At 33.6% G+C, this 25580-nt stretch overlaps 1 protein-coding gene across 3 annotated transcripts; it reads left to right on the forward strand.

The window, feature by feature from the left end:
- The first annotated feature begins 273 nt into the window (after positions 1-273).
- On the forward strand, positions 274-24965 carry LOC134271669 (furin-like protease kpc-1). Of its 3 annotated transcripts, XR_009993067.1 has the most exons (24): positions 275-628; positions 6479-6583; positions 7431-7532; positions 9039-9185; positions 9835-9911; positions 10930-11018; positions 15129-15301; positions 15504-15716; positions 17071-17171; positions 17329-17432; positions 17665-17782; positions 17998-18329; positions 18555-18676; positions 18804-18892; positions 19516-19706; positions 19881-20024; positions 20152-20245; positions 20543-20652; positions 20785-20845; positions 20934-20973; positions 21303-21468; positions 21797-22027; positions 22237-23534; positions 24025-24965. XR_009993067.1 is itself a non-coding variant. In XM_062753880.1 (23 exons), the coding sequence occupies exons 1-22, from the start codon at positions 440-442 to the stop codon at positions 22003-22005; spliced, it is 2976 nt and encodes a 991-aa protein (XP_062609864.1). In that variant the 5' UTR covers positions 275-439; the 3' UTR covers positions 22006-22027; positions 22237-24965. The 3 variants fall into 3 exon arrangements, 2 of the variants coding, with proteins under 2 accessions (XP_062609865.1, XP_062609864.1); XM_062753880.1 differs by having other exon boundaries at positions 22237-24965; XM_062753881.1 differs by lacking the exons at positions 21797-22027; positions 22237-23534 and having other exon boundaries at positions 274-628.
- Positions 24966-25580: the final 615 nt, after the last annotated feature.

Raw genomic sequence — 25580 nt, forward strand, 5'->3', positions numbered from 1 at the left:
TGATTTTTAGCAAAACACTTTTAAGTATATAATGTAGTGATTTATAAAATTTCAGATAGGCCTACAGCTTGAAAGTTTTAACTTCAGTTGTTCTTTTACATCATTTTAAAGTCACTTGATTTTGACTTTCCAATAACATTACCTATTGAATTTTAAATTTACTTCATCAGAAAAAGCGTAGCTAACTTCTTGTTACTTTGTAAATCCTCTCTCTCACTCTCTCTGAGAAATTCTGATCGGGATCGTATTGTGACGTAGCTTCGCCCGTTAGGCGGAGCTTCTGTTGGCTGCACTTCCTGATTTGATCTCGGAGACGTGTTTCACTTGGCTGGAAAGTGCAACACAGTCCGAAGTGAACCTTTTTTCTGGAACATGTCGTTTTTCTATATTGGCCGAAGAAATTAACTGAACTTTATATTTTATTTTCCACCATTCCGACATGGTTCTTTTCTTACAAATGGTTTTATCGGACGTTACACGGATTTTCTGTTTATTTTGTTTACTTGTCATTCAGTTGTGTCACCATTCGAAATGTAACTATTTGAATCAAATAGCCGTCCACATAGAAGGGGGTAGTCATACAGCAGATAGAATAGCTTCTAAACATGGATTTCATAATATGGGACAGGTAAGAATGATACAAAAATAATTGAAATGAATTGAAAGTTATCCTAATAATAATGATAAATTATTGCCAGTATTACAGTCAATGATGCATTTGTTGCTTTTTAAGCAAAGTTCTGGGCATTAGGGTAGTTCATGAAGAATAGTGTTCAAGGATTGCTAAAACTGCTGGTTTAATTCAAAGGAGGAGCAATGGTTTCACCTGTGGGAGAAGGGGTGCAAAATCAGAAAGCAAACCCATAAAAAAATGAAGAAAAAATAATTTTATATCTATATATAAGGTTATTAACTGATCATGCTAATAGAAACAATATTAAAAAACAAAACTTTTTTGTTGGATGTACTCTGACCCACATTTTTGAAAGTGGGTAGGTATGTAGTTAATATTTTAGTATGTATAATAATTTGATATAATATTGCCATCATGGTTATAAAGAATAAAAGGCTATGAAATTTATTATTTTCACTATAAATTGGACAGCTAGACATATTTAACATTGCTAAAATTACCAATCCAAAAACTCCAACAGAATTTATTTCTTAATTAAAGAAAAATAAAATAAACAACCTCTTTTTCATTGGAAACAAATAATAACAATGAAACTATAAATTTAACACATGATTAAGTACCGGGTACTGATAAATAGATTGAATAGGGATGATTCTTATGGGTTGGTCAGATACATCAAACGGATAGATTTTTATCGTTTGGCATGAGATGTGATGCTACAATTGAGTCGGATTCAATGGTTTGTTAGTTAAGCATGCATTGCTGATATTTTATATGATTGAGGACACTCACTGCACTCTAGTGTACTTTTCCTAAATTTAACAAGACAGAGTGTAGCAAGCTCACGAGTTAACTAAATTTTTAAGATTTTGCAAATGACAACATAGATGAATTTGAAAAAAAGATACTGCAAAATTTAGGTTTCTGTTCTACAGGACTTCTATATAGATATTGTATCTTGGAATTGTAACAATTATGGTGTGCTTTTGTATTCATTATACAGTCTACATATGAATCAAGTTTTGGGAAAATTTTACAGGAAACAACTGTCTTATTATTCTCAAAATTCATCTCAAAAATAGGAATGTAGGCAAATCCCTTGGAAAAAATATTGATGATGAAGATTATAAAGAAAACCACTGAGGTGGATAAATGGTCTCTTAGTATCTACATCAACTCTAAAACACACCTTCTGTATGTCTGTAAAGAAAACCTCTAAAACACACCTCTTAGTATCTACATCAACTCTAAAACACACCTTTTGTATGTCCCAAAGCAGTGAAAATTGTGACATAAAATACACTATATATTAACATAAAACTACACTGTCATGTAGTGTACAGGTGTAGTATTCATTTGCATGTACTACTACTAAATAAAAACATCATTGAAGAAGAAATAAACATGTCAAGTTTAGCTAAATTTCATAAGAGGAAGGATACCAGCTTGTACTTTTCCAGATGAATGTCTTACTCTCAAGTGGCTATTATTCTTGTACTAACATGAACATAGAGTAAACAAGGCATGATAAGTGTAAATAAGTAGGTATTGTACATTGAGGTCTAAATATCCAGGCACTGTGTACAAAGAGCTTTGAAGCCGAAACAGAGTAGTTGAAATGTTGTTTTCTTTAAGTTTGGAGAAATGAAGAAGAAAACTTAGTTGTATGACTAGTATGTTGATGACGTTCATCAATTGTAAGAGTAAAGATTAGATTTAGTCCAGCTAACAAGGCTGAGGAGTGTCATGGTTAGTTTTAGAATGGTTCTATTTTGAGATTATCCTAAATATGATCTGTTGATCTAAATGTGTAGGAAGCAGTTCTACACGTAATGTGTCCTCTTCTACATCAAGTCCAGCAGCTAAATAAACACATCTGGTGACAAATATTCTGTTTTATTGCCTTCAGTGTTTAGTGTAATGAAAAACAAGTATCAGGTGGATTAATCTCAATACTTAAAAAATAATGTTAATTTTAGAGATTTGTATTGTACATGTATGTATATCATTTTAATACACATTATACACATTGGGCTAGTTTTTAAATCATTTTTTGAAACTTCAAATTAAAGAAGTAAAACAGTATTTTTATTACTCTACATTCTGAAATTTTAGATTTAGCTCTGGTAGTTCTTGCTCAATAATTAAGGATATCTGGCATAATCTGCTATAACAAATTTCTATTGCAGAAATGTCCTAGTACCTTCACTTAATCCTAATGGTTAATTTATGGCATTTTAGACAGGCATGATTTTTTTTTTTTGATAACTGAATCACAGTTCATAAATCATTCCTGTCACCACATACGGACATTTTTTCTGAAATAAGATTTTTAATTCTTATTCTGCAGACATGTAAATTTTATCTATAATGTAGGACTATATACATCTCAGGTTATTAATATGTCTGGCTTATTACATGAGGAATTTCATTTCTTTTCTCTCTATAAACTGGAATACACTGACCCCAGTATAAACAGAACATGTAATTGGTTGATTTAGAACTTAATTTTCCTGTGGCTTTACATGCTGACTCTGAGATCCAGACAAAGTAAATTATCAAGAAAAACTAGGGCTTGCACAGGATGGTTTATTTGAAATTGAATACAGCAGGTCACAGCTCATTTGATGTGCTGTAATGCCTTGGTGCAGATCTGAGTGAATTATCTGTCTCAGATTGATACTATCAGTTGATTAATGTCTTCACTGAAAAACTTTTCTGAACACAGGCCCACTGGACTGGTAACTGGAGACTCCCAGAAACTCTAAATGTTCTACAAATAGATGCCTAAAAACCCCTGCAAATGATACCTGTTTTTTATCATCAGTGAATTTATACTGGATGCTGGTATTATCTGTAGTATTCTATGTCTGTGTGTTTACAGACATCAGTTGATAATTTTCTTTGTAAAGAATATGTTTTTTCATTTTTATACAATGTAAAGTAATGCAGTCATTTTCGATGAATTTATTGCTTGTGATGAGGGTGTCTGCATGTTCATAAGACTTACGGGTACCCATCTCTTATACACAAGTGTTCCTTTACCACTGAATAGATTTAATGAGATTTTCACATAATCTTAATTGGATTTTAAGTTCCTCATATTTCTTGTCAATACCTCCAAATCCACTTGGGGGTATACCCATCCAGCTGTTATAGGGCTGGGCAATAATATCGATATTTCAATATATTGCGATACAATGTCAAAAAATATCGTATCGCAATACAATTTTTGTTACATCGATATATTGGCAATATGCTTAGATTAAGGAATTTTGTCATTAAATATTAAAATGAATGTATAAAAGTTTGTTTTTAAGCCAAACAGTAAGACGGAAGTTGTTTTGTAGGAGCATTTCAGAGCATAACTTAAATGAAATCAACAGGATTTTTTTCGTGTTGGTTATTTATCATAGTTATGTACATTTTGCATGTAAATTAAAGTAAATATAGTAAGAAAATGCCATTTAAATTACATTGAAAATATTGCAATACATATCGCAATACAATTAGAAATATCGCAATATATCGCAATACGAAATCTCGGGCCAATACCCAGCCCTAAGCTGTTATATATATATGCAACTCCTAGTATACCACAGAATAAATTTACTGAGACTTTCACTGAATCTCTATTACATATTACTGTTGTGAACCTCCTATTTTATATTCTAAATCTCTGCTTATACTTATACTGTTGCAGAGACTTCACATTGTGAGCTCATATTGCCTACAGTACCTCTTAGTAATGTTTACCCGGTAGTTTTTTGCTGAGCGAGTTCTATCTGTCTACATGAAATGTCAGTAGTGATTCCCTTAATTATACTTCTCCCTAGTTAATGAATTCAACTCTCTCTTAATTAATGATGCAGTAATTTTTTTATTAGTAAAAATACAGTTATTCTCCATTTTTCTCAACTATACATGTTTTTCTCCAACTGATTCAGTATTTGTAATTTTTTCTGATGACTTTCCAGGAAGATAAATACTTGTAGACAGACTGTCAATTCGGGATCCCTATAAATACCTATTTAGTGGTGGGATTCCTCTCTTTATCTTTTTGATCTGATTGATTAATGGACATATGATTGACAGAAAAAATGATTTATGTCTCCTCTCAGTTCTCTTCCTCATACACTGTAATAGTGTCAAAGCACACAGTTGTCTCGTGAAATGTAGAGGCTGTCATGCATTCTTCATCTAACTTAAACTTACAGAGTACTTGTATAATCACATGCCAGTGTCGTCCTTGAAGTTTTGGATAAACTGTAGATAAAGGAGGTATTGACTGAGACCCCTTCTTGTTTATAGTTTGACATTTACTGTGTAAGCACTAAAAGAAAAGAAACCGTAATTACTTATAACAATCCAGTCCGTCCGGATATCCTTAAAAAACTCATTAATTTCCTATATTTACGACATGGTCATCCAATAAAAAGGATGAGACAGCTCTCATAATGAAGACATACACTCTCTCTGTAATCTCATAATTCCCCACAAGTCCCATAACTCTGTTTAAACCCTATTGTTGTCAGTTAAGTGTAAGACCTGTGATTTTGGTGTATTGAGACATTAACGATCACTTAACGACTCCCCAGTGGTATTGACCTTTTTATGGCGATTAGTAACGCTGGATCATGTAAGGTCACCCATTGTGTAATCATAACAGATTGACATGGTTATGGGCATATTGTCAATGTACTTGCTAATAAACATATTATTTCGATATGATATTGCAACAGTAATTCCATAAATACATTTATAAACGTACCTTCCAATATCTGCGGTAATTATTTTCTTACAATTTATTTTTCTGGGAACACCTGTAAATATAAGCAGTGCATTAGTATGATACACTCTATTTAATTTAAAGAATGATCCAATAATTTGTTTGTAGAACAGCAACATCTCAGTAATAATTTTGGAGACAAGAACTATTCTGTTTCTTAATAATTAAACTATTCCTCTCTAAAGTGATAATATTAGACCGTACTAACAAAGATATCATGGTATAAAAATTTCCTAAAGGTATATGTAAATGAGAGTGGCATCTTTTTCTTGAGGTTTTTAGTTTAGACAGCTAGTGCCTTCTGTTGACCTTAGTATAAATCTGTAAGGACAAAGGAGAAATAGGATACAGTTAGCTTGTTAATGGTAAAAAAGATTGGGTATGATGAAATATAAAGAGGCAAGCACAGGAAGTAGCCAATCGTGTTTAAGTGCTGAACTTAGATTGGGACCTTGATCAGCCTGTTGATGTAAATGTATACAGCTTATTTACGTATATTTGATTTCTAATTGGTTTGGAAAATACATAAACATCGTGTGCAATGTATGATACAGTATACTTTTTAGGACATTGTACTGTGTGTAGATAAATATTAATTGTACATTTAGGACAGTTTTATAGGTATCAGTATTTTCAGCTCTTCGTTTTGTATATTATAATGTATGAGAGACTGGAAAGGCAAAGTGGAGCACAGTCAAACCTCGATCATTATTTCAAAATGGATGGATTTAAGAAAAAAAAAAAAAAAAGATACATGTATATCTAAGGGCTGAAATATTAAGGTTAAAATAAACAAAGAAAAAATGATTGGGGACTTCTAATTTTCACAATGGACATATTCAATATGGCATTTGAGATTTTGTCTTTCATAATAACAGTTCAATTCATCTGTGTACAATTTGCATACTTTAGTTTACATAAAGAAGTATATGGTATTGTTTGTTTAGTTACACATCCTAAATGATCAATATAATATTGTTTAAAGTTTTTTAAATTTTATCAAATTATAGTTTTGTTCATTATATCTAACTATTGTGTCTTGTTTTGTTTTTCAGATAGGGGATTTAAAAGACCATTATTTATTTTACCATCCTCACATTAGTAAAAGATCTGCAAATCCAAGCCATGAGCACCATCAGCTTTTATCTAAAGAGCCCGAGGTAGTCAACTCTTATCAGTAGTCAAACATTCAAACCAGAGCTTTCATCATTAACAATTTAGGGTTGTTACACAACTCGCATTCATCCATTACATGTATTAAGGAGCTCAAATCTTTAGTTCTCGGCACATATAAATCATGATGGGATAGACAGAAAGGATTCGAACATGTTACTTTATGTTTACCTTCAATGCATCACATGATTATGACACATATTCTTTACAATCTATTAAAATCTTTTGCATGTTTCAAGTAGAAATCAGTCTCAGATGTTATTTTTACTCCTTTTGTCTTTGGAGGATAATATGTTTATGAACTACCGGTAGTTGAAAGACCTGATTACCATAGAATATAATACCTTAAATCTGGAAATTTTTACGTCGATTTTATTTTGCGAAATCGGGTCAAAATGCTGTTGATTAATTTTTACGTTTCAAAAGTTTGCGAATGACCACTGTTTTGTTTACATTTTCTTATTAGTAATTTATTTTTAAGAAAAATATTTTTGCGAATGCAATGAACTCACAAATTTGCTAAAAATTTATCTACAGCAAAAATTTCCAGATTTACGGTAGTAATACAATCAGAAACCTTTCATTAGGTGTATAAATATATCACAATACAGATGATAAGCAAGGAGTTGTAATTAATGTCATTTGTGATAGAGAAATAAAGATTATTGAAATGCCATTTCAAAGCAAGAATTCTGTGAAACTAAAAAATAGTCATGTTACCTTGCATATATCCCCACCATTTTCTGACACCACTATGACATTTACAAGCAACAAATTGTATTTAAAAGCATATGATTATGGCTGATGTTTAGTTCTTCTCTTGATAACTTTCAGATCAAATGGTTTGAACAACAAAGAGCCAGGAGTCGAGTGAAGAGAGATTTGAATGATTTTAATAGTTTTAACGACCGTTTGTGGAGGTCTCAGTGGTATCTGGTATGTATTTGTGAACATCAGTTCAGTTCAGTTTATATCACCCATACCAAGCTATTGGTACATGGGGTACATGAACATTAATAACATGTATACATTATATACAATCTGGTCAGAGGTACATATAAAATATAGAATACATGACTGGAGATTCAGAGGGAAAAATAAGAAGGGAGAAAATATATTTACATCAAGCATGTAGGTTGTGTAGTTTAATATGGAAAAAGTGGGAGGGGGTCATGAAGTGCTCAGGCTTGATGGACACAAGTCCTGGATTTTGTGACTGACAGGGTGATGGCTGGTTTTATTTCTCTGTAAAGAAATATTTTCATCCTGTAGGTGTAGACCAGTGTTTAGTGCAGGACGCAAGGTTTTTCCTAGCTCGTAACAGTAATGTACCAGTATTTTAGGTTATACAGTTCAGACGACACTCTGAATATGTAAAATGCACCACCATGCCTGCATTTTTACTAAGCAGTTCATTTGAAATATTTATATTTGTAAAATATCATGACAAAAAATTGATGCTCTATCAAAAGCATGCTAAGGGTGCAAAAATAATTAAAAACAGCATTACATATTATATTACATTTCATCAGTATATATATATATATATTTTGAACAAAATTGGAATAGTACATATCTAATAAATTCAATTGTTTGTAGGAGAATGTACTTTCTGTGATAAATATTTGTTATATACCGGTAAATGGTATTGATTTACCCCGATTTTGATGATAATGCAGAATAATCTCTACTGAGTGGTCAGCACTGTATGTAAATTAGATCAGACAGAATTGATTTAGACCATTGCCTGCCTGTCTAGGCCCATGTCTTGCCAATTAACAGCTGATAGAATAACCCTTATCTAGCCAAATCTTATTTCTCCAGGTCTGATAGGAATACATGAATCTTAATTAAGGACCTTAGATACAGGTTACAGTTAAAACTAAATAGAGATTGATTTATCTTGGTAAGTTACACCCATTTACGTGAGGTTTACAGATTAAGAAGGAAACATCTCATGGTTCTGGATAAATCACCAATATCTTCAAGCTTGTTTAGAACAGCATATATATGACAGTTCAGAATGTTACCTTAGCATTATACATTACATATTTAAGAAAAAAGTGAAAGAGTGCCTTAGATTTTTTTTACTGAATTTGGGAAACTTTAATTAAAATAAAATTGATTAGAATATTGAGTTGATAAAATTGAGCAAGAATGAACAGTTCTTGTGTTTTGGATCTTGATTGGGTATTAAATCATAGGTTATAATGAAATAATGAAATCAGGGTTCAAGATATGAGAAACATTAGATATTTTACATATTTTAATCATGCATGTATATACGTGTAGTTTGGGTGTTATTTTTTTTTTTTTAATTAGGTATAAATAAAAAGTTCATTTATCCTCAAGATCTATATATTGTTTAACTTTATACTCTGAAAAAGAAATGTGAAATACATGTACATATTATATAACATGATTGATTTGTTTTTGATGTAGAATGGGGGAGGACATCGTGGTAACAGTGGTAACTTTGACATGAGTGTGAAGGGGGCGTGGCAGATGGGGTACACAGGGAAGGGGGTGGTGGTCAGTATTCTGGACGACGGAATCGAACGCACTCATGATGACTTAAAGGAAAACTATGTAAGTTTAATGTGTATGATAAATGTACGTGATTGATCAGATATTGGCATTGCTTGTAGAAAATTCATGATTTAAGTTTAGCGAGTGAACAATTAAGAGACAAGGGATTGGTTTTGAGGACTTAATATATCTGAAGTAAAGTATGACTGAGGGTAAATTGAAGTGTTTCTGAAGTCTTAGGAGAAAATATGCTTTCCTCAGACAGAATTTGCAGAGGTATCAATGATTTAACAGTTTAATCATTATATAAGGGAAAAGCTGATATATCTTATCATTCTTATGTATAGGAAGTTTGTTGAAGTAGTTTTTTCAGTAACACCATGTGAGCGCTCACTGCTTCAAGATATTTTACAATGATTCCAGGGGATATATGATCTCTTCACTGTAGGAGATTTTACAATGATATCAGGGAATACTAGTATCTGGTGTGTCTTTGTCATAGGTTTTCTAGTCACAATGGATTATATGTTGTATATGAAGTTACTCTGTATTTGACCAGTCTTACAATATCAAGGATTATTGACAGTTATTGTGCAGGGAAGATTCCAGTAACTTTTGTAGGTCAAAGAAAAAAAAGAAGTCATTTCCGGCTAATAATTATATAGACTGTTGGTGTGCCTTTATCAATACTGAGTTTCTTTTCTTGCAGGACCCATATGCCAGTTATGATGTGAACAACCACGACCCTGATCCAATACCAAGATATGATCCTACCAATGAAAACAGGTGCAACTCTTTAATGGAATTTTTAAGAATTTAAATCCCTTGATGCCCTTATAAAGTTAGATAACATTCCCTGTACTGTTAAACAGATATAACTATAAGATTATAGAACTGTGTCAGAATATGTATTATATAATATCAATATCAACTGGTTCACTGATAAAATGTGTCATTTTATGTTTTATGTTATGCCCCTTTCCCCCTCCCTAAAATGTTTAGAAATACATTTAATTTTATACCTGCACTTGGAATAAATCTGCATAACCTGGCTATATACCGTATAATTGGAAATTTTAGAGAGACACAAATTTAGCGATTTATACCTAAAATTTGGTATTTTATTTTTAGCGAGAAGTAATTTTAGCAATTTCAAAATGCTAACTAAAGTAGCCATGACAATAAATAAGCCATTAATTTTTAGCTATGTTCAATTTTAATAATGTCAGCACCCTTGCTAATAATGCCAAAATTAAATCCTCGCTAAAAATTCTACTTATAAGGTATGAGAAATGTACCAGAACTTGAAAATACATGTACTTGAATCAATCATTTTGAATTATTGATTCAATCAGCTTAAGAAAAATAACAGCATTGATTTACCTTAATTTAATCTACACCTTTTAATCTACTTCTAAATCATTAGAATTTTCCAATACTTATTATTAGCAGGCCTCTAAAAGCATGTCTTTCTTTCAAACATTAATAGTGATTACATAGTCAGAAAAAAATAAAACAAAAATAATTGGAGCCCTGTAATGGGGTCCTTCAAGTGGACACCCAATAATGATGAAGATTGTTACCCTTCCCATTGCCTCATCTTCTTTATACTTCTCAGATTGGGCAGGACTTAATTGATCCTTTTTGGTACAGGTCCTGTACCCTTTCAATTGGGAATTTTTAAAAAGGCAAAATTTGGAAGTGTTTATGTTTTAAATGACCCTCAGATAAACTTGTATAATTTATGCCCAGTGACCACATAAATTAAAGGGCTGTATTTTAATTAGATTTGTTAATTTTGTAGACACGGGACTCGGTGTGCGGGGGAGGTGGCAGCAAAAGCCAATAACAACAAGTGTGTGGTAGGGGCGGCTTACAACTCCAGGATTGGAGGTGATTAGTACAAAAAAGATATTGTTAGTATGGAAAAGATATCGTCCATAAGTCTGATATGTTAATAAACACATGCAAAATGTTCCTTGGTTTAAAGTATTTAAGGGGAGGAAAGGCACTGCTGAGTAATGAGAAGAAGCAAGCAAAACCAATGATTATAACATTAAGAAAACAAAGGTGGAAGTTAAAAAACCTTAAATCAAGTTATCAATTACATTATATTATGTCTTATAATAAAGTTTTTGTGGCCATGTACAGGGTATTGGTTTTTCAAAATTTAAAATGCCTATTTCTTTTTATTAGTTACGTTTATTTAAATCATGTAATTTATGATAGCTCATGTGAAACCAACTTCAAAGTGAAATGTATGGAGAAACAAGATGTATTTATAAAACACTGATGCCCCCAACATCATTTGCAAGTCAAACTCCAAGATCAAGAGATAAAAAATATTATAACCCAAATGAAAGAACTTGTCACAATGAATATACCTCGAAATATAAAAGGCCAAGCATCAACTCCAGAAGTTATGGCCAAGGTTAAAGTTTTACAAAAAGGATCAATCTTCAAGGTTAAAAGTTATGGTCAAGCTTGTAAGTTTTTGAAAGGTTCAAAATCTGAGGTCAAGGTCAATAGCTCATAAATGTTATGCCATAGGAAAGGTTTTGTTACAATGAATACACATGCGAGGTATGAAAGTCTAGCAACTACTTTTCAAAAGTTATAGCCAGCTTAAGGTTAAATTTCATATTTTTGTTGTTGCAGAATTGGGTCAAATTCCAAGGTCAAGAGGTCAAATTTTTTAAAACCCAAGAATAGGTCTTGTCACAAGGAATACACTTACCATATGAAATACAAGTAAGCCATAGCTCCAACCAATCAAGAGTTATGGGCAAGGTTAAAGTTTTTGTGGTCAAACAGATAGACAGACTTTACAAAAAATGGATACTCCCAAATCTTTGATTAAGGCATAAAAAATCAAAAGTTAAGTATCTTGAAAACAACTGCATGCTACTCAGGGCACTAACAATAGCATGTTAAGTACACCAAGGATCTGTGTATTTCACAAATAAAGATATGCCACTGCTTACACAGTTATAGTAAAAGAAATATGAATAAGTAATGCACTGTATAACAGACAATGTGTGTCTTTACCCTTAGTATGATTCATAACCTATGGCTCTTGTCTGTAGAAATTGACTTCTGTGATGTACTTTTCTCGGGAGTGCTGTCTTTTACGTCCACACTGTTTTATGGGACTCAGGAGGTGAACTCTAATGTAACATAAATTCTCTCTTCATCAGCTACAGAATCAATACATCTTGGAGTGAAAGGGAAATGAGTTTTCTGTACTGATTTGATGGGAAGTTGTTTAGTAGACAACTGTGTGATATGGTGGGTTGAACTATAAAAAAATATGCTGGGATTTGATTTTTTGTGTTAGTAATTTCTGTATTTGACAGAATTATGGCAATATCTGTTAGTTTCTGCAAAAAATGGTGTGAGCTTCATAAATATTATTGCATATTATGTCTAACAATCATGAGTTCTATTGAGGAAAGATTAATCATGTTATTTCTCCGACTTTATAAGGTATGGAGAATATAAAGCAAAATACAAGAGGCCACATTGATTTTTTTAAAGAATAAACCGGTGTTAATTTGTTAACTTAGCCCACACTTCTGAACTTTTCAACAAGTTTCTAATTATGATTAATAAATAGTTTGTTTGTTTGTATGTTATTTAATGTCCCTTTCAAGAATTTTTCACTCATATGGAGACACTACCATTTACCGGTGGAGGGCTGCAAATTTTGTCCTATTCTCAGCACTCAGGGTCATTGAGCAGTGAGGGATCCTTTTGTGACATGGGACCTCAGTTTTTACAGTCTCATCCAAAGGACTGGCCTCCATGTCCCACAGTGGGATTCAAACACGCAAACTGCGAACCTAGAGACACTCTAACTAAGATCAGGTCAAGGTTTTTCACTCAGGACATATAGCAAACTGTTTGTAAGAATATAAGCCCTTTTACATGTACCAGACTTGGTTAATTTTTAGCTCTACTGGTCAGAGACCAGAAGAGCTTATGCGATAGTAAGGTGTCCGTCGTCCGTCCGTCTGTCTGTCTGTCCAGCTGTCTGTCTGTCTGTCTGTCTGTCCGTCTGTCTGTAAACAATTTTTCAAAAGGCTACTCCTCCTACAGTTTTGGTCTGATCTTAATATAACTTAGCACACAAGTAGACTACACTAAGATACATAGAATAGTGCATTGGATTTTGATTTCGATGAACGGTGTTGCCATGGTTACTAAAAATAGAATTTCCTATAAAGTTCCTTTAAAATGCTACTCCTGCTACAAATTTGATCTGATTTCAATATAACTTGGCACACAAGTAGACTACACTAAGATACATAGAATAGTGCATCAGATTATGATTTCGATGAACGGTATTGCTATGGTTACTTAAAATAGAATTTTCTATAAAATTCGTTTAAAATGCTACTCCTCCCACAAATTTGGTCTGATTTCAATATTACTTGGCACACAAGTAGACTACACTAAGATACATAAAATAGTGCATTGGATTTTCATTTCAATGAATGGTGTTGCCATGGTTACTAAAAATAGAATTTTATGTGAAATTCCTTTAAAATGCTACTCCTCCTACAATTTTGGTCTGATTTCAGTATTACTTGGCACACAAGTAGACTACACTAAGATACATAAAATAGTGCATCGGTTTTTGATTTTGATGAACAGTGTTGCCATGGTTACTAAAAATAGAATTTTTGTGAAATTCCTTTAAAATGCTACTCCTCCTACAATTTTGGTCTGATTTCAAAATAACTTGGCACACAAGTAGACTACACTAAGATACATAAAATAGTGCATAGGTTTTTTATTTCGATGAACAATGTTGCCATGGTTACTAAAAATAGAATTTTCTGTGAAATTCCTTTAAAATGTTACTAAAACAGTTTTGGTCTGATGGCAATGGCTTCTTCTCTCATCCTTTGTTATAAGTACAAACCAGTAGAGCTACAGTCTCGACAGAGACTTCTGGTTCCTTGCCTAATGACAAAAACTTGAGGATAGAATGAAGTTGTCCATATGTCATTACATCTTTGGTAAGTTCATTATGAGTCCATGCAAAGTCCAAGATCTAGGTGGTTCTAGCCTGAGAAGCTGGTAAAACTAGTTTATGCAGCTGATCTTCTAGTCCTATCTTCCCATTGTCTTGCTTAATAAGAATCAACTTTACGCTTCAGGGTTTTCAAACAAAAACCACATTACCTTCATTAAAAAAATGCTCTTATCGTTACGATTTTATCAACTTTTTTCAGACCTGTCTGTGTTGTTTGCAGATTTTTATGTAAATTGGTTGTTATGATACTGTATACAGAGTTATTTTTGCCCTTTTGCACTTGCGATCAATTTTGCCCCGTTTTAAATTCGCCCAGTCAAAGTTCTTTCAAGAAATTAAGCTTTGTAATTTGAATTTGTCCCATTTTAAATTCACCTAATCAAGAAGATGGCGAAAGGGGCGAAAATGAAAGAGGGGCAAAATTTTCCCTGTATACAGTAGTGTTAACCTTGACACAGATGTGCATATGTTGGATGGTGATATGTTGGTAAATGAGCTGTTATGATAGTGTTTACCTTGACACAGGTGTGCGTATGTTGAAGGCGATGTGTCAGTAAATGAGTTTTTATGATAATGTTTACCTTGACACAGGTGTGCGGATGTTGGATGGGGACGTGTCAGTAAAAGAGTTGGTATGATAGTGTTTACCTTTAGTGTTTACCTTGACACAGGTGTGCGGATGTTGGATGGCGACATGTCAGTAAATGAGTTATGATAATGTTTACCTTGACACAGGTGTGCGGATGTTGGATGGGGACGTGTCAGTAAAAGAGTTGGTATGATAGTGTTTACCTTTAGTGTTTACCTTGACACAGGTGTGCGGATGTTGGATGGCGACATGTCAGTATATGAGTTGTTATGATAATGTTTACCATGACACAGGTGTGCAGATGTTGGATGGCAACGTGTCAGTAAAAGAGTTGTTATGATAGTGTTTACCTTTAGTGTTTACCTTGACACAGGTGTGCGTATGTTGGATGGCGACGTGTCAGATGCTGTAGAGGCTGCTTCACTGAGTTTTAACAGGACACACATTGATATTTATTCTGCCTCTTGGGGGCCTGACGATGATGGAAGAGTTGTGGATGGTCCTGGTCCTCTGGCTAAAAAAGCCTTCATCACAGGAATAGAACAGGTGCTCTTGTTGTTCATATTTTGATAAAGTGAGCCAAGCTGATTCTCAAACAGAGATTTAAAAATTCACAAAAAAACTTCCCTTTTGAAAATTTATATGACAAGGAGAAAATATTTATAAATCAAATGTTGCTTCTATTTATGTAATCTTTTTAGTGGAATGTTGACTGTTGTGTTATATTTTGTTATTCCATCCTCTGTAGGGTCGAGGGGGTAAGGGGAACATTTTTGTGTGGGCATCGGGTAATGGAGGCAGTGCTTTTGACAGCTGTAATTGTGATGGTTACACCAATAGTATTTATACCTTGTCCATCAGCAGCACCTCAGAGCATGGCCGTAAACCCTGGTACCTCGAGGAGTGCTCTTCTACGCTGGCTACAACCTACAGTAGCGGGGCCTACAATGAAAAACAAATTGTAAGTTAATTTAGGGATGAAGGTTACTCAGGGTTTTCAGAATTTCATGACCCAGAACTATAAATTGTGTGTGCAAAATAAAAAAAAGATATGGATTTTTTTAATAAATGCTGAATCCGCTACATGCGTATTAAATTATTTTTTTCTTAATATTTCATCATAATTTTTTTTTCTGCTTATGTTATATGTACACGTACTACTATAACAGTCTTGTGCACTCTTGCTTTCCAATAACTTTTTTTTTTTTTTTTTACTATTTTTATATATATTTTCTTAGTGTTCTCATCAATACTATTAAATATTTAATGTGTATGGATTTGAAATAAAAGGATATACTTTATAAAAGTTTATTCTGTGCTATGGGCACAAGCCACAGGTTTTGTGCTTATTCTGTTTCTGTTGCTGATAGTTGGGCGTAATATAAAATCTTGTTTATGAAGAAGAATGAAATATATTCTTGAATGAAAACAATCTGCAACTGATATATATAAATTAAGGCCTGTGTCTGGGGATTCTGTGAATGATATTGTTTTATGTTCAGTGTTATTTGGAATTATTATCATTCTGAATAAATGAGAATTATATTAATATCTGCAACAAAATTTGAAACTAGGTATATTTATATGAATGATGTTTCTGGTGTTTTAATGTTACACTCTGTGACAGTTCCTCAGATTTCAGACTACAATGGATCATTTGTGGATTAGATCTATAGACTGTATGAATGACAGCGTCATTATAGGTATACTGTACCTGAAGGTGTAAATCTGTGAGCTCTTTGTCACGTAACTGGTCCAATCCCCTCACTGAGAATTATTGATTAATTATAAATGACTGGATTTCTCCTACTCCTGATCTAGAGTTACATGTAATAAATATTTGATGTCAGATTAAATGTTGTGTTTCATCAATTACTATAACCTGACCTCCATTAGTCTTCTATTTCCTGTCAATATTGTATGGACTTCTAAAGATTCTGATTTATTCAGATTTGTTCTGAATCCAGAGTCAGTGTTGGTACAGTACAAGTTATGTATTAAATATTTTGCCCATCTATACATAAAAACAAGAAAAGTGTTCAAAGATATATTGCCTTGGTGTGTCCCCATTTCTTAAAAATCAAGGGGGAAAGACCAAGACCTCTACAAGGGTATAGGGCTTAAAGGAGAGGTATGAAAATTGGTAGTTCTCATAAAATGAGTAATCTCTATTTTCACCCCTTATTACTTAATTTGTATAAATGGCATCTTTATTTTAAGTGCAAGCAATGGAGAGGTCTCTTCAGCTGTTTTCATGTGGCCTTTCATTGTTTACCCATTTACAGTGCTTTCACCTCCGTATACCTATGTTACAGATATCTACTGACCTACATAACCAGTGTACCAGCAGTCACACGGGGACCTCTGCCTCTGCCCCTCTGGCTGCCGGTCTGGTGGCCCTCTTACTGGAAGCAAAGTAAGTGACCTAGTTACAAAGTAAGTGACATTTACAGCCAGCAAAAGAGATGTTAGTCCTAAAAATTCAGAGCTGTTTTTTTTTTCTTGCTGCAATTTCTAATTTGCAATATCCAGAAATGAATAGTGAAATTAAAAAAATAGATATTATTTGGCAGTCCGACCTTGACCTGGCGAGATGTACAGTACATCACCCTGCTGACCTCTAACCCTGACCCTATGGAGGACGGTAACTGGATCACAAACGGAAAGAACAGGAAAGGTAAAGTCATCACAATTTCTATTTTTTTAAACTGAAGATATTTGTCAATAAGTAACAGTTGCTAGCCTTTAAAAAAATTTGTCAGAAATATTGAAATTACATGTATTCTTAACTGTTTTAGTTATGGCATACATTTAAAATCTATGTAAAATATCATTCAGAAAATGTCTTACCTGGCTTTTGAATGTTTGTATTCACTTTAGCTGTTTGAATAATGATTACATCATTACAGTGAGTTTGAGGTATGGTTACGGTCTGATGAATGCTACAGCCATGGTGGATTATGGACTGAGATGGATTAATCTACCTCCAAAACACATCTGTACAATTCTCAGTAGTGCCAACCATGTGTAAGTGTCTATAGGGGCATCAAAATTTAGATGAAATTAAAAAATTAATTAATAATATTGCAAAGTATTTTTTATCCAGTGTTGAAAAACATTATTGTTGGAAACTAATGCATAAACTTACATGAAATGATAATACAAGTGTGCATTATATCTAGGAATTTATTCTCAAATATACATGCTTGCACATTTTACATATATTTTACTGATACTGTTAGGAACTTGATGGGATCTCCATACACCAATCAAGTCAGTACAGATGGTTGTCGAGGCACTGCTAATGAGGTCAACTATCTGGAACACGTTCAGGCCAAGATAACCTTGACCTACTATCGCCGTGGTAACCTGGTCATCCATTTAACATCCCCCAGTGGTACAAGATCCACTCTTCTCCCTAAACGCCCCTCAGATATGAACAAGGGAGGGTTTACTCAGTGGGCATTCCTGTCCGTCCATTTCTGGGAGGAGAATCCCACGGGGACATGGAAGTTGGAGATTACTGATGACCATCCATCTACCAGCTGGCCCAGACCTCCTCCCGGGGTCAAAGGTTAGGGAATGTTGACATTGATTGGAGTTGTGCTAAATAGTATCTACTCATGAAATAATGCAGTATCTATTGGGTGATGTTTAAGTTATTGCAGTCTGCATTACATTAATTAAGATATCAAAGCAAGTTTGTCTATGCTGTAAAGCTGTAAAATTTTACATGTAAACTTGGCAATTTATCACTGAGGAGCTTGACATAATTTTCAAAAACTTGGTTACACTGCAGGTCAGCTTGTATCATGGTCTCTTATTCTTCATGGAACAAAGGATAATCCAATTCGACTGAAGAAGCCTGGACAAGGGGAGGTGGTTACCCCACCGGAAATGACAGGCACCACACCCCCACCAGTAAGTAAAGCAATGATTCAAATTTGAAAACTTAAGGAAATTTATGTCATTAATAGTTATACAATGCAAACTTATAATTAATATATTGAATTTTTGAGGATTAAAATGAATTTCTAATGTTTATCAGAAATGTGATGACGAGTGTCTCGATACCTGTACTGGAAGTCGCCCTGAGGACTGTAAAGCCTGTAAACATTTACGTATGGGAGAAGCAGGGTAAGTTATCTGGTAATCCTGTTAACATTTTTGTATGAGAAAAGCAAGGTAAGTTATCTGATAATCTTGTAAACATTTATGTATGGAAGAGGCAGGGTAAGTTATCTGAGAATCCTGCTACATTTACATATGGGAGAGTCAGGGTAAGTTAATTGTAAAGCCGGTAAACATTTACTTGTGGGAGAGTCAGAGTAAGTTAATTGTAAAGCCTGTAAACATTTACATATGGGAGAGTCAGGGTAAGTTAATTGTAAAGCCTGTAAACATTTACGTGTAGGAGAGTCAGGGTAAGTTAATTGTAAAGCCTGTAAACATTTACGTATGGGAGAGTCAGGGTAAGTTAATTGTAAAGCCTGTAAACATTTACATGTGGGAGAGTCAGGGTAAGTTAATTTTAAAGCCTGTAAACATTTACGTATGGGAGAGTCAGGGTAAGTTAATTGTAAAGCCTGTAAACATTTACGTATGGGAGAAGCAGGGTAAGTTATCTGAGGTGGGGTCCAAAAAATCAATCTTTTACGATAGTTGCTTGAAATTAAAATTATTATCAGTAATGAATATCATCAAAATTTCTATTGATCATTGTTTAGAATGTGATTTAAATTGATCACAAACTTTTGTAGTGCCTGTGTTAAGGAATGTCCTCGTGGCTTCACAGAAAACCAGAAGATGTGTCTGTCCTGCGACCCTAAGTGTCTAAACTGTACGTCTAAGTACGGCTACCGACCACATTGTCATGCCTGTCTGGACGGCTACTTCCTGTTACCTGAGGAGGGCAAGTGTTCAGTAGAGTGTCCCGAGGGATATTTCCAAGGTTAGCTCACTGGTTCTATCCCTCTCTCTCTCTCTCTCTCTCTATTTACAGGAGGCATTACTTCGAACCAATCTAAGGATCCTGAAAAATCCTTTAAATGTTATAAATTAAATTAACTGTATAGTATGAAAAAAAATGTAATTTTCCTTTTACATGTGTATTTTTTGAACACAGAGAGCCCTGATCACCGAGTTTGTCAGAAGTGTAACAATATGTGTGAGAGCTGCTCAGAGAAGAAGGACAAATGTACCAGCTGTCCACGAACTCTGACCTTGTTATCAGACAAGTGTTACCTGCCAGAAAATATCTGCTCAAAAGGTAAGTTTTTGTCATATTGGAAATTAAACAAAATAAACTTTCCCAACTCATTTTATGTGTAACAATTCTATTACTGATGTTCAGTGTAATTAATATCCTGTGTAAATTCTGCTGATCTATTTGATAGGTTACTACAAATTTAGAAACCAGTGTGTAAAGTGTGGAGCTGGTTGTCTACAATGTCAGGGAGAGGACCGCTGTGTTCTGTGTGACCCGGGGAGGTGGGTAGATTTATATGTATGATGTACTAAAATTAAGGTGAAGCCATACTTGTTTGATGTCACATTATAAACCTGAATAGCTACTTCATTTTGAGACCTACTCCCTCTACTTTACCCAAATAACTACTTGTCTATTTCTTCAAATTGCTTACAAGATGTAAATAAAGTAGTTTTCCCAAAACGTTTCAAAAAGACTGGTTTTAAAAATATGGATTAAAAAAAATTGGCTATTTAGGTGTTTTAGAAATGTCAATAGTTTCATGAATGTGTGTTAGATACACTTATGGTTTGTTACAGCTATTTTCACCAAGGTAAATGCCTACCTGACTGTCCCAATGGCTACCTCCCTTACGTGGTTAAAATGGACCAGTCTACAGCTCACATTGAATGCCACTCTTGTCAGCATGGTAAAGTTTGGTCCAGTAGAGAACTCTTGTTGTACTGTTTACAGTGAAAGGTTTAAAGTGTATTCAAGAGTTTTACATTCTTTGAAGATTAAGTTAGGCCAGCTTTTCTGTATTTTACATGCATGTTTGTAGGTAATTGTAACAACTGCATTGGAGATTTTGTAAAACGAGAGGGCACCTGCCACCAGCAAAAGTCATGCTTCAGAGAACAATACTATGACTTCATTAATATGGTAGGTCATGCTTGAGAGAGCAATACTATGACTTTATTAATATGGTAGGTCATGCTTCAGAGAGCAATACTATGACTTTATTAATATGGTAGGTCATGCTTCAGAGAGCAATACTATGACTTTGTTACTGTATACAGGGAAAATTTTTCCTCCGTTTTATTTTCACCCCTTTAGCCCTACCTCATTTGGGTAAATTTAAAATGGGGCAAATTCAGAAGATATGTCAGGTAAATTTCTTACACAAAACTATGTCTGGCGAATTTAAAAAGGTGCAAAATTGTTTACAAGTGTGAAAGGGCAAAATAAGCCTGTATACAGTAATATGGTACCTCATTCTAAATCGATCATAAAAAATTGAGAACAGTTGGTTAAATGTACCTGATGTTGTTATACCGACACAGAGTCTTTATTTTGTAGGAGTGTCGAAACTGTCACTACCGATGTAAGACGTGTTACGGTCCTGGGTCACACGAATGTTTGTCATGTGAGGCTCCCCTGGCCTATCATTCGTATTTACAAACCTGTGTCTCCTGCTGTAGAGACAACGAAAAGGAGGGCTCCTGTTGTAAATGTGATAATAACGGTACGTTACCTTCACTGTGTTCTCTGTACTTGTATTAGGGAATGATAATATCGTACCAGTATGTTCACTGAATCGTTGCAAGTTGTTCACTACATCTATGCTTACGGAAAAAATAGAGAGTTTTCAGTATTCTTTAACATGTTGGAATGGTTTGGGATTGTAGATGTTATTAATATAGACTAACACATCGCTTATAATATACTTATATTGAGCTATTTGTCCAGAATGATTTTTTTTTTCACCTAACTTTGGAATTGGTTCAAACAGTAGATTAAATTTGCCTGATTAGAGGGAAATGAAGAAGATAAGTAAATGTTTATGCTTTTAGGCATATGCATACTGCCGGTGAAATCCTTGCAGAGTCTGTACTCAACAGGAACGCTGGTGGTCGTCTTAGTAGGACTGATCGGGGTTCTCATTGTCCTCGTTGTGTCGGTCATTGTTTACATGGCCGCTAAAAAATCAAGCTGGTGGTCCAGGAAGAATGAAAACGAGAAAGGTGTATACTACAGCCCCCTACTTCAGGAGGATTTATAGGGAGTGGATCCAAGTGTAGCAGGCATGTCATTATCATATTATAACGTAAATTACATGTATTTGGTTTGGAAAAAAAAGCGATCAAAGTTTTTATAAAAATAGTTATGGTATGTATCTTTCATTGTTACAGATAAAACTGATGAATACAATATCTAAGCTTGTTTTATTTGTATATGGTACATCACTTTCTGAAATGACTGGTGTAAAAAAAAAACATCTTACTTTTTCTAGGGTTTCTTACATTGAAAATTGTGAGCATTTATCATCAGGAAAGAAGATATGGCAGCACATTCCAGTTTAACACAACCTACGTAATTGTGAGGGATCGGGGCACTTCATCCAGAAATTAGTTCTAGTCAAGGGAAACAACTCTTCACGATCAATCCTAAAATCAAGTGTTCAGTGGTTTTGTCACAAACTGTTCTAAATTATTATTTTGAATGTCTTTTGTATGCCCCTGAGAAATGAAATCAGGGCAATTTATGTCTTTAGGTCTGCTTGTCTTTTTATCCATAGCTTCAACCTTGGTGATAACAATACATAAAAAGATACAGGTCTTTTACAAATGATCAGTATTGTACAAGTCGAATAGAAAATTGTAATCAAGGGAACTTTTAGGAGTCACCAACTTGTTGAATGATTTACACATAAAATAAATTTAATTAAATTGCTTCCAAAGAGCAAATCATTTAGGAATTTTTTTTTTTTGATATTTCTTTGAGATAAAAAGTTAGAGTATGGTTATTGTTTTGTGTGCAAAGCTACAAGATACATGTAATTTTTCTCATGTTTGTACTATTTTTAATGATTTTAAATATGTATCTGCTCAACAAATGATAGAGGAATTATATTTTTGTAGCATTAAGAGGATTGGCTTAAAGTCATAAAACCACCAATAGCGAAGAATTGGAATGATTTATTAGTCTGCTGAATGGCTTTACTTGCAGACTGAAATTAGCCCAATAAGTTTATTATGAAATATCTGTGATACTTCTGTTGAAATATTAAAATAAACTGATTTTTTATGTACATTGTGATTGTGTATGGTTTATAAATGAGTTTAGAACAGTATGTCTTTCACATTATAGACCAATATCAGACTGGGTAGACCTTTGTGTGAGTGTTATATGTGTACAGTTTATGACTTAAATTTACGTATTTTAATGTTCATTACATGTATTTGCATTTATGTAGTTCATTCTTGTAATGGTTTATTCTTTTTTGTTTTCGGTTTAGAATTTGTGTACATGAGGGAGACCTATATGACATTTTTATTGCATTAAGAAGTACTAGGTTTGTTGAAGTTTCTGAGAATCTGAAGAACCTCCCAATATATCTGTGTACTGATGGAACAAGTCATTAAGTTTCATTGTGTTTATTACTAGTTTTCTGTTTCTATGCATTGTTTGAATTTGCTGCAGCAACAGAACAAAAAATCAAAGAATGCAGTATCTACCCTTGTACAGCTTCCCTCCAGCAATTTACTTTAATTGTGGGACTTTTGTGGCTGATCAACTTTGTTTTCCGAGGTAGATATTTAACTGTGCATGGAATTTTGTTTGTAGTATGCATGTGCACATGATAATTAATAGAGCATGCCAGTAGATTCACTCATAGGTGCAAGTCTTGTATAAGAAATGAACCTACAAAATTTTCAAAGAATGATGAAAGCAAAAATAAATGGAAAGGGAATGGTAGATATAAAAGGAAAAAAATCCTCATAGTTCACAAGTAAATTGTACTTTCTGAATTGTATGGAGAGTGTGAAGACTCATAATAAGGCATTGTGGTTCTTATTTTTCTTATGTTTTCTATCATGCATATCTCACACTATGATTTTCATTTATAGAAATAGCTTGTATACAGTTGTTTGAAAATTTTAAAATATAAATTTGCTCCAGCAAATTCTTCATATGATTTTTGTGTCATTTTACTAAACTAGAAGGATGTTTTTTAATTTTTAGCTTTTTAATTTTTGGTTTTGATTGACCATTAGTTCTGATTTTTCTTCCTTTTCAGCGAGGTGTTTGGTTAGAAGTCGGATATTTTTGGCCACACCCTGGCGTTACCTGTACCCTGGATATCCCGACTGATCTCAAACTGAGGCTTTATATAGTCCTTGTCCTCTTTCACACTTGACTAAATACATGTACTTATCTCTCAACAGAGGATTTAATAGAAACTTCTGACTAAATACATGTACTTATCTCTCAACATATGCTTTAATAGAAACTTCTGACTAAATACATGTACTTATCTCTCAACATATGCTTTAATAGAAACTTTGGATACTTTTGTTTTTAGTGTATGTTTTCTGGTGTAGAATTTTGTTTGTGTAATATTTTTTTTTCAGATTTGCAATTCATTAGCAACTTGAGCATGTGCATAGGGTTAATACCCTCAATGCAAAAGCTGTGATTTTTTCTTCAGCTCAAAATTAAAAAAAAAAGTTGATTAAACAGAAAGTAATGCTGGATACCTTTTAAAGAAGGAAAACATTTTATAGGTATGATAAGTATACATGTAGGTATACTTTCTCATTTTGGAGAGTCTGTTGACATTTGAATGTAAGGAATTATAGAGTGCTAGTGTTATATAGAGAAATCCATTTTGTTAAGTTTCATGTGCCAAGATATAATGATCCATGTATCGCTTGTGTAATTCATGGAGTAAAATCACATGCAAAATTATTAAAGGATCGAAATATTTACCGAAACATAAAATGTATACTTTTGTGGAAATGTTAACCATTATGCTATATATTAAAGGGAAATTTATTGTACAAATAATGGATTTGTTCATTTGCTTGTGGGATGATATTCACTTTGTTTTACTGAGTTATCCGATTAAAATTTTGATGTTGTACCTAAATCATGCCTTTTTCACATCACTGTCATTTATGTTTAATTGCATTAAACACTTCAATGATATACAAATCTTAATAAAACACTCAAGCAGTAGATTGGTTTTTGGTGTTTTTAAGAGAGTTGGTGTAATTATAAAGGGTATCACAGAAGCAAACAAGGAACTCGAAAGATGGTTTAATCATGACAGGGAGCACACATTGAGTGACACCCATTGACTGGGGGATGCTTACTCTTGCCTGGCACCTAATCCCACCTCTGATGTTTTAGGGGTCTGTGTTTGCTCTGCTCCTGATCTCTATTGATTGAATGGAGTTTTGAGTTCGATTGATTTTAGTTACCCCATATTGCATTTGTTGACTGAAAAACACATTTTGATGATGTGAAAGATGATGGTTTGAATTCTCCTAACTGATAGACAGATTCAACTTAATCTACGTTTAGTTCAATGCAAAGTCAGACTTTACGTATTTTCATAGAGTAAAATTTTCGTGGTTTTAGGAAAAGCATGGGTTCTTTGGTATTAAAGAAAGGGAGCGTTCAAGGCGTGGACAATCCCCCGCTCTGCGAAAATATGTTTCTCGATTTTAAAATTCACGGAAAAGTTATATTTTCTCAGTACTTATCTCATCTTCAAAACATGTTATTTTACTGAACGACTTATCATTTGCCAAACTTTTTTCAAAGTTGACAGTTTAGCATATTTAATGG

Source organism: Saccostrea cucullata, unplaced genomic scaffold (genome assembly GCF_032062105.1).
Source record: "Saccostrea cucullata isolate Sc308-1 unplaced genomic scaffold, CSIRO_AGI_Scuc_v1 ctg1823, whole genome shotgun sequence".
Lineage (NCBI taxonomy): Eukaryota > Metazoa > Mollusca > Bivalvia > Ostreida > Ostreidae > Saccostrea > Saccostrea cuccullata.

Bases quoted from the DNA above. Each gene is read 5' to 3' on its own strand.
- LOC134271669 (XM_062753880.1), top strand. From the start codon at position 440: ATGGTTCTTTTCTTACAAATGGTTTTATCGGACGTTACACGGATTTTC. The intron at 6,584-7,430 runs GTAGTCAACTCT...GATAACTTTCAG, and splicing joins TTTTATCTAAAGAGCCCGAG to ATCAAATGGTTTGAACAACA. The intron at 20,025-20,151 runs GTAAGTTTTTGT...TCTATTTGATAG, and splicing joins AGAAAATATCTGCTCAAAAG to GTTACTACAAATTTAGAAAC.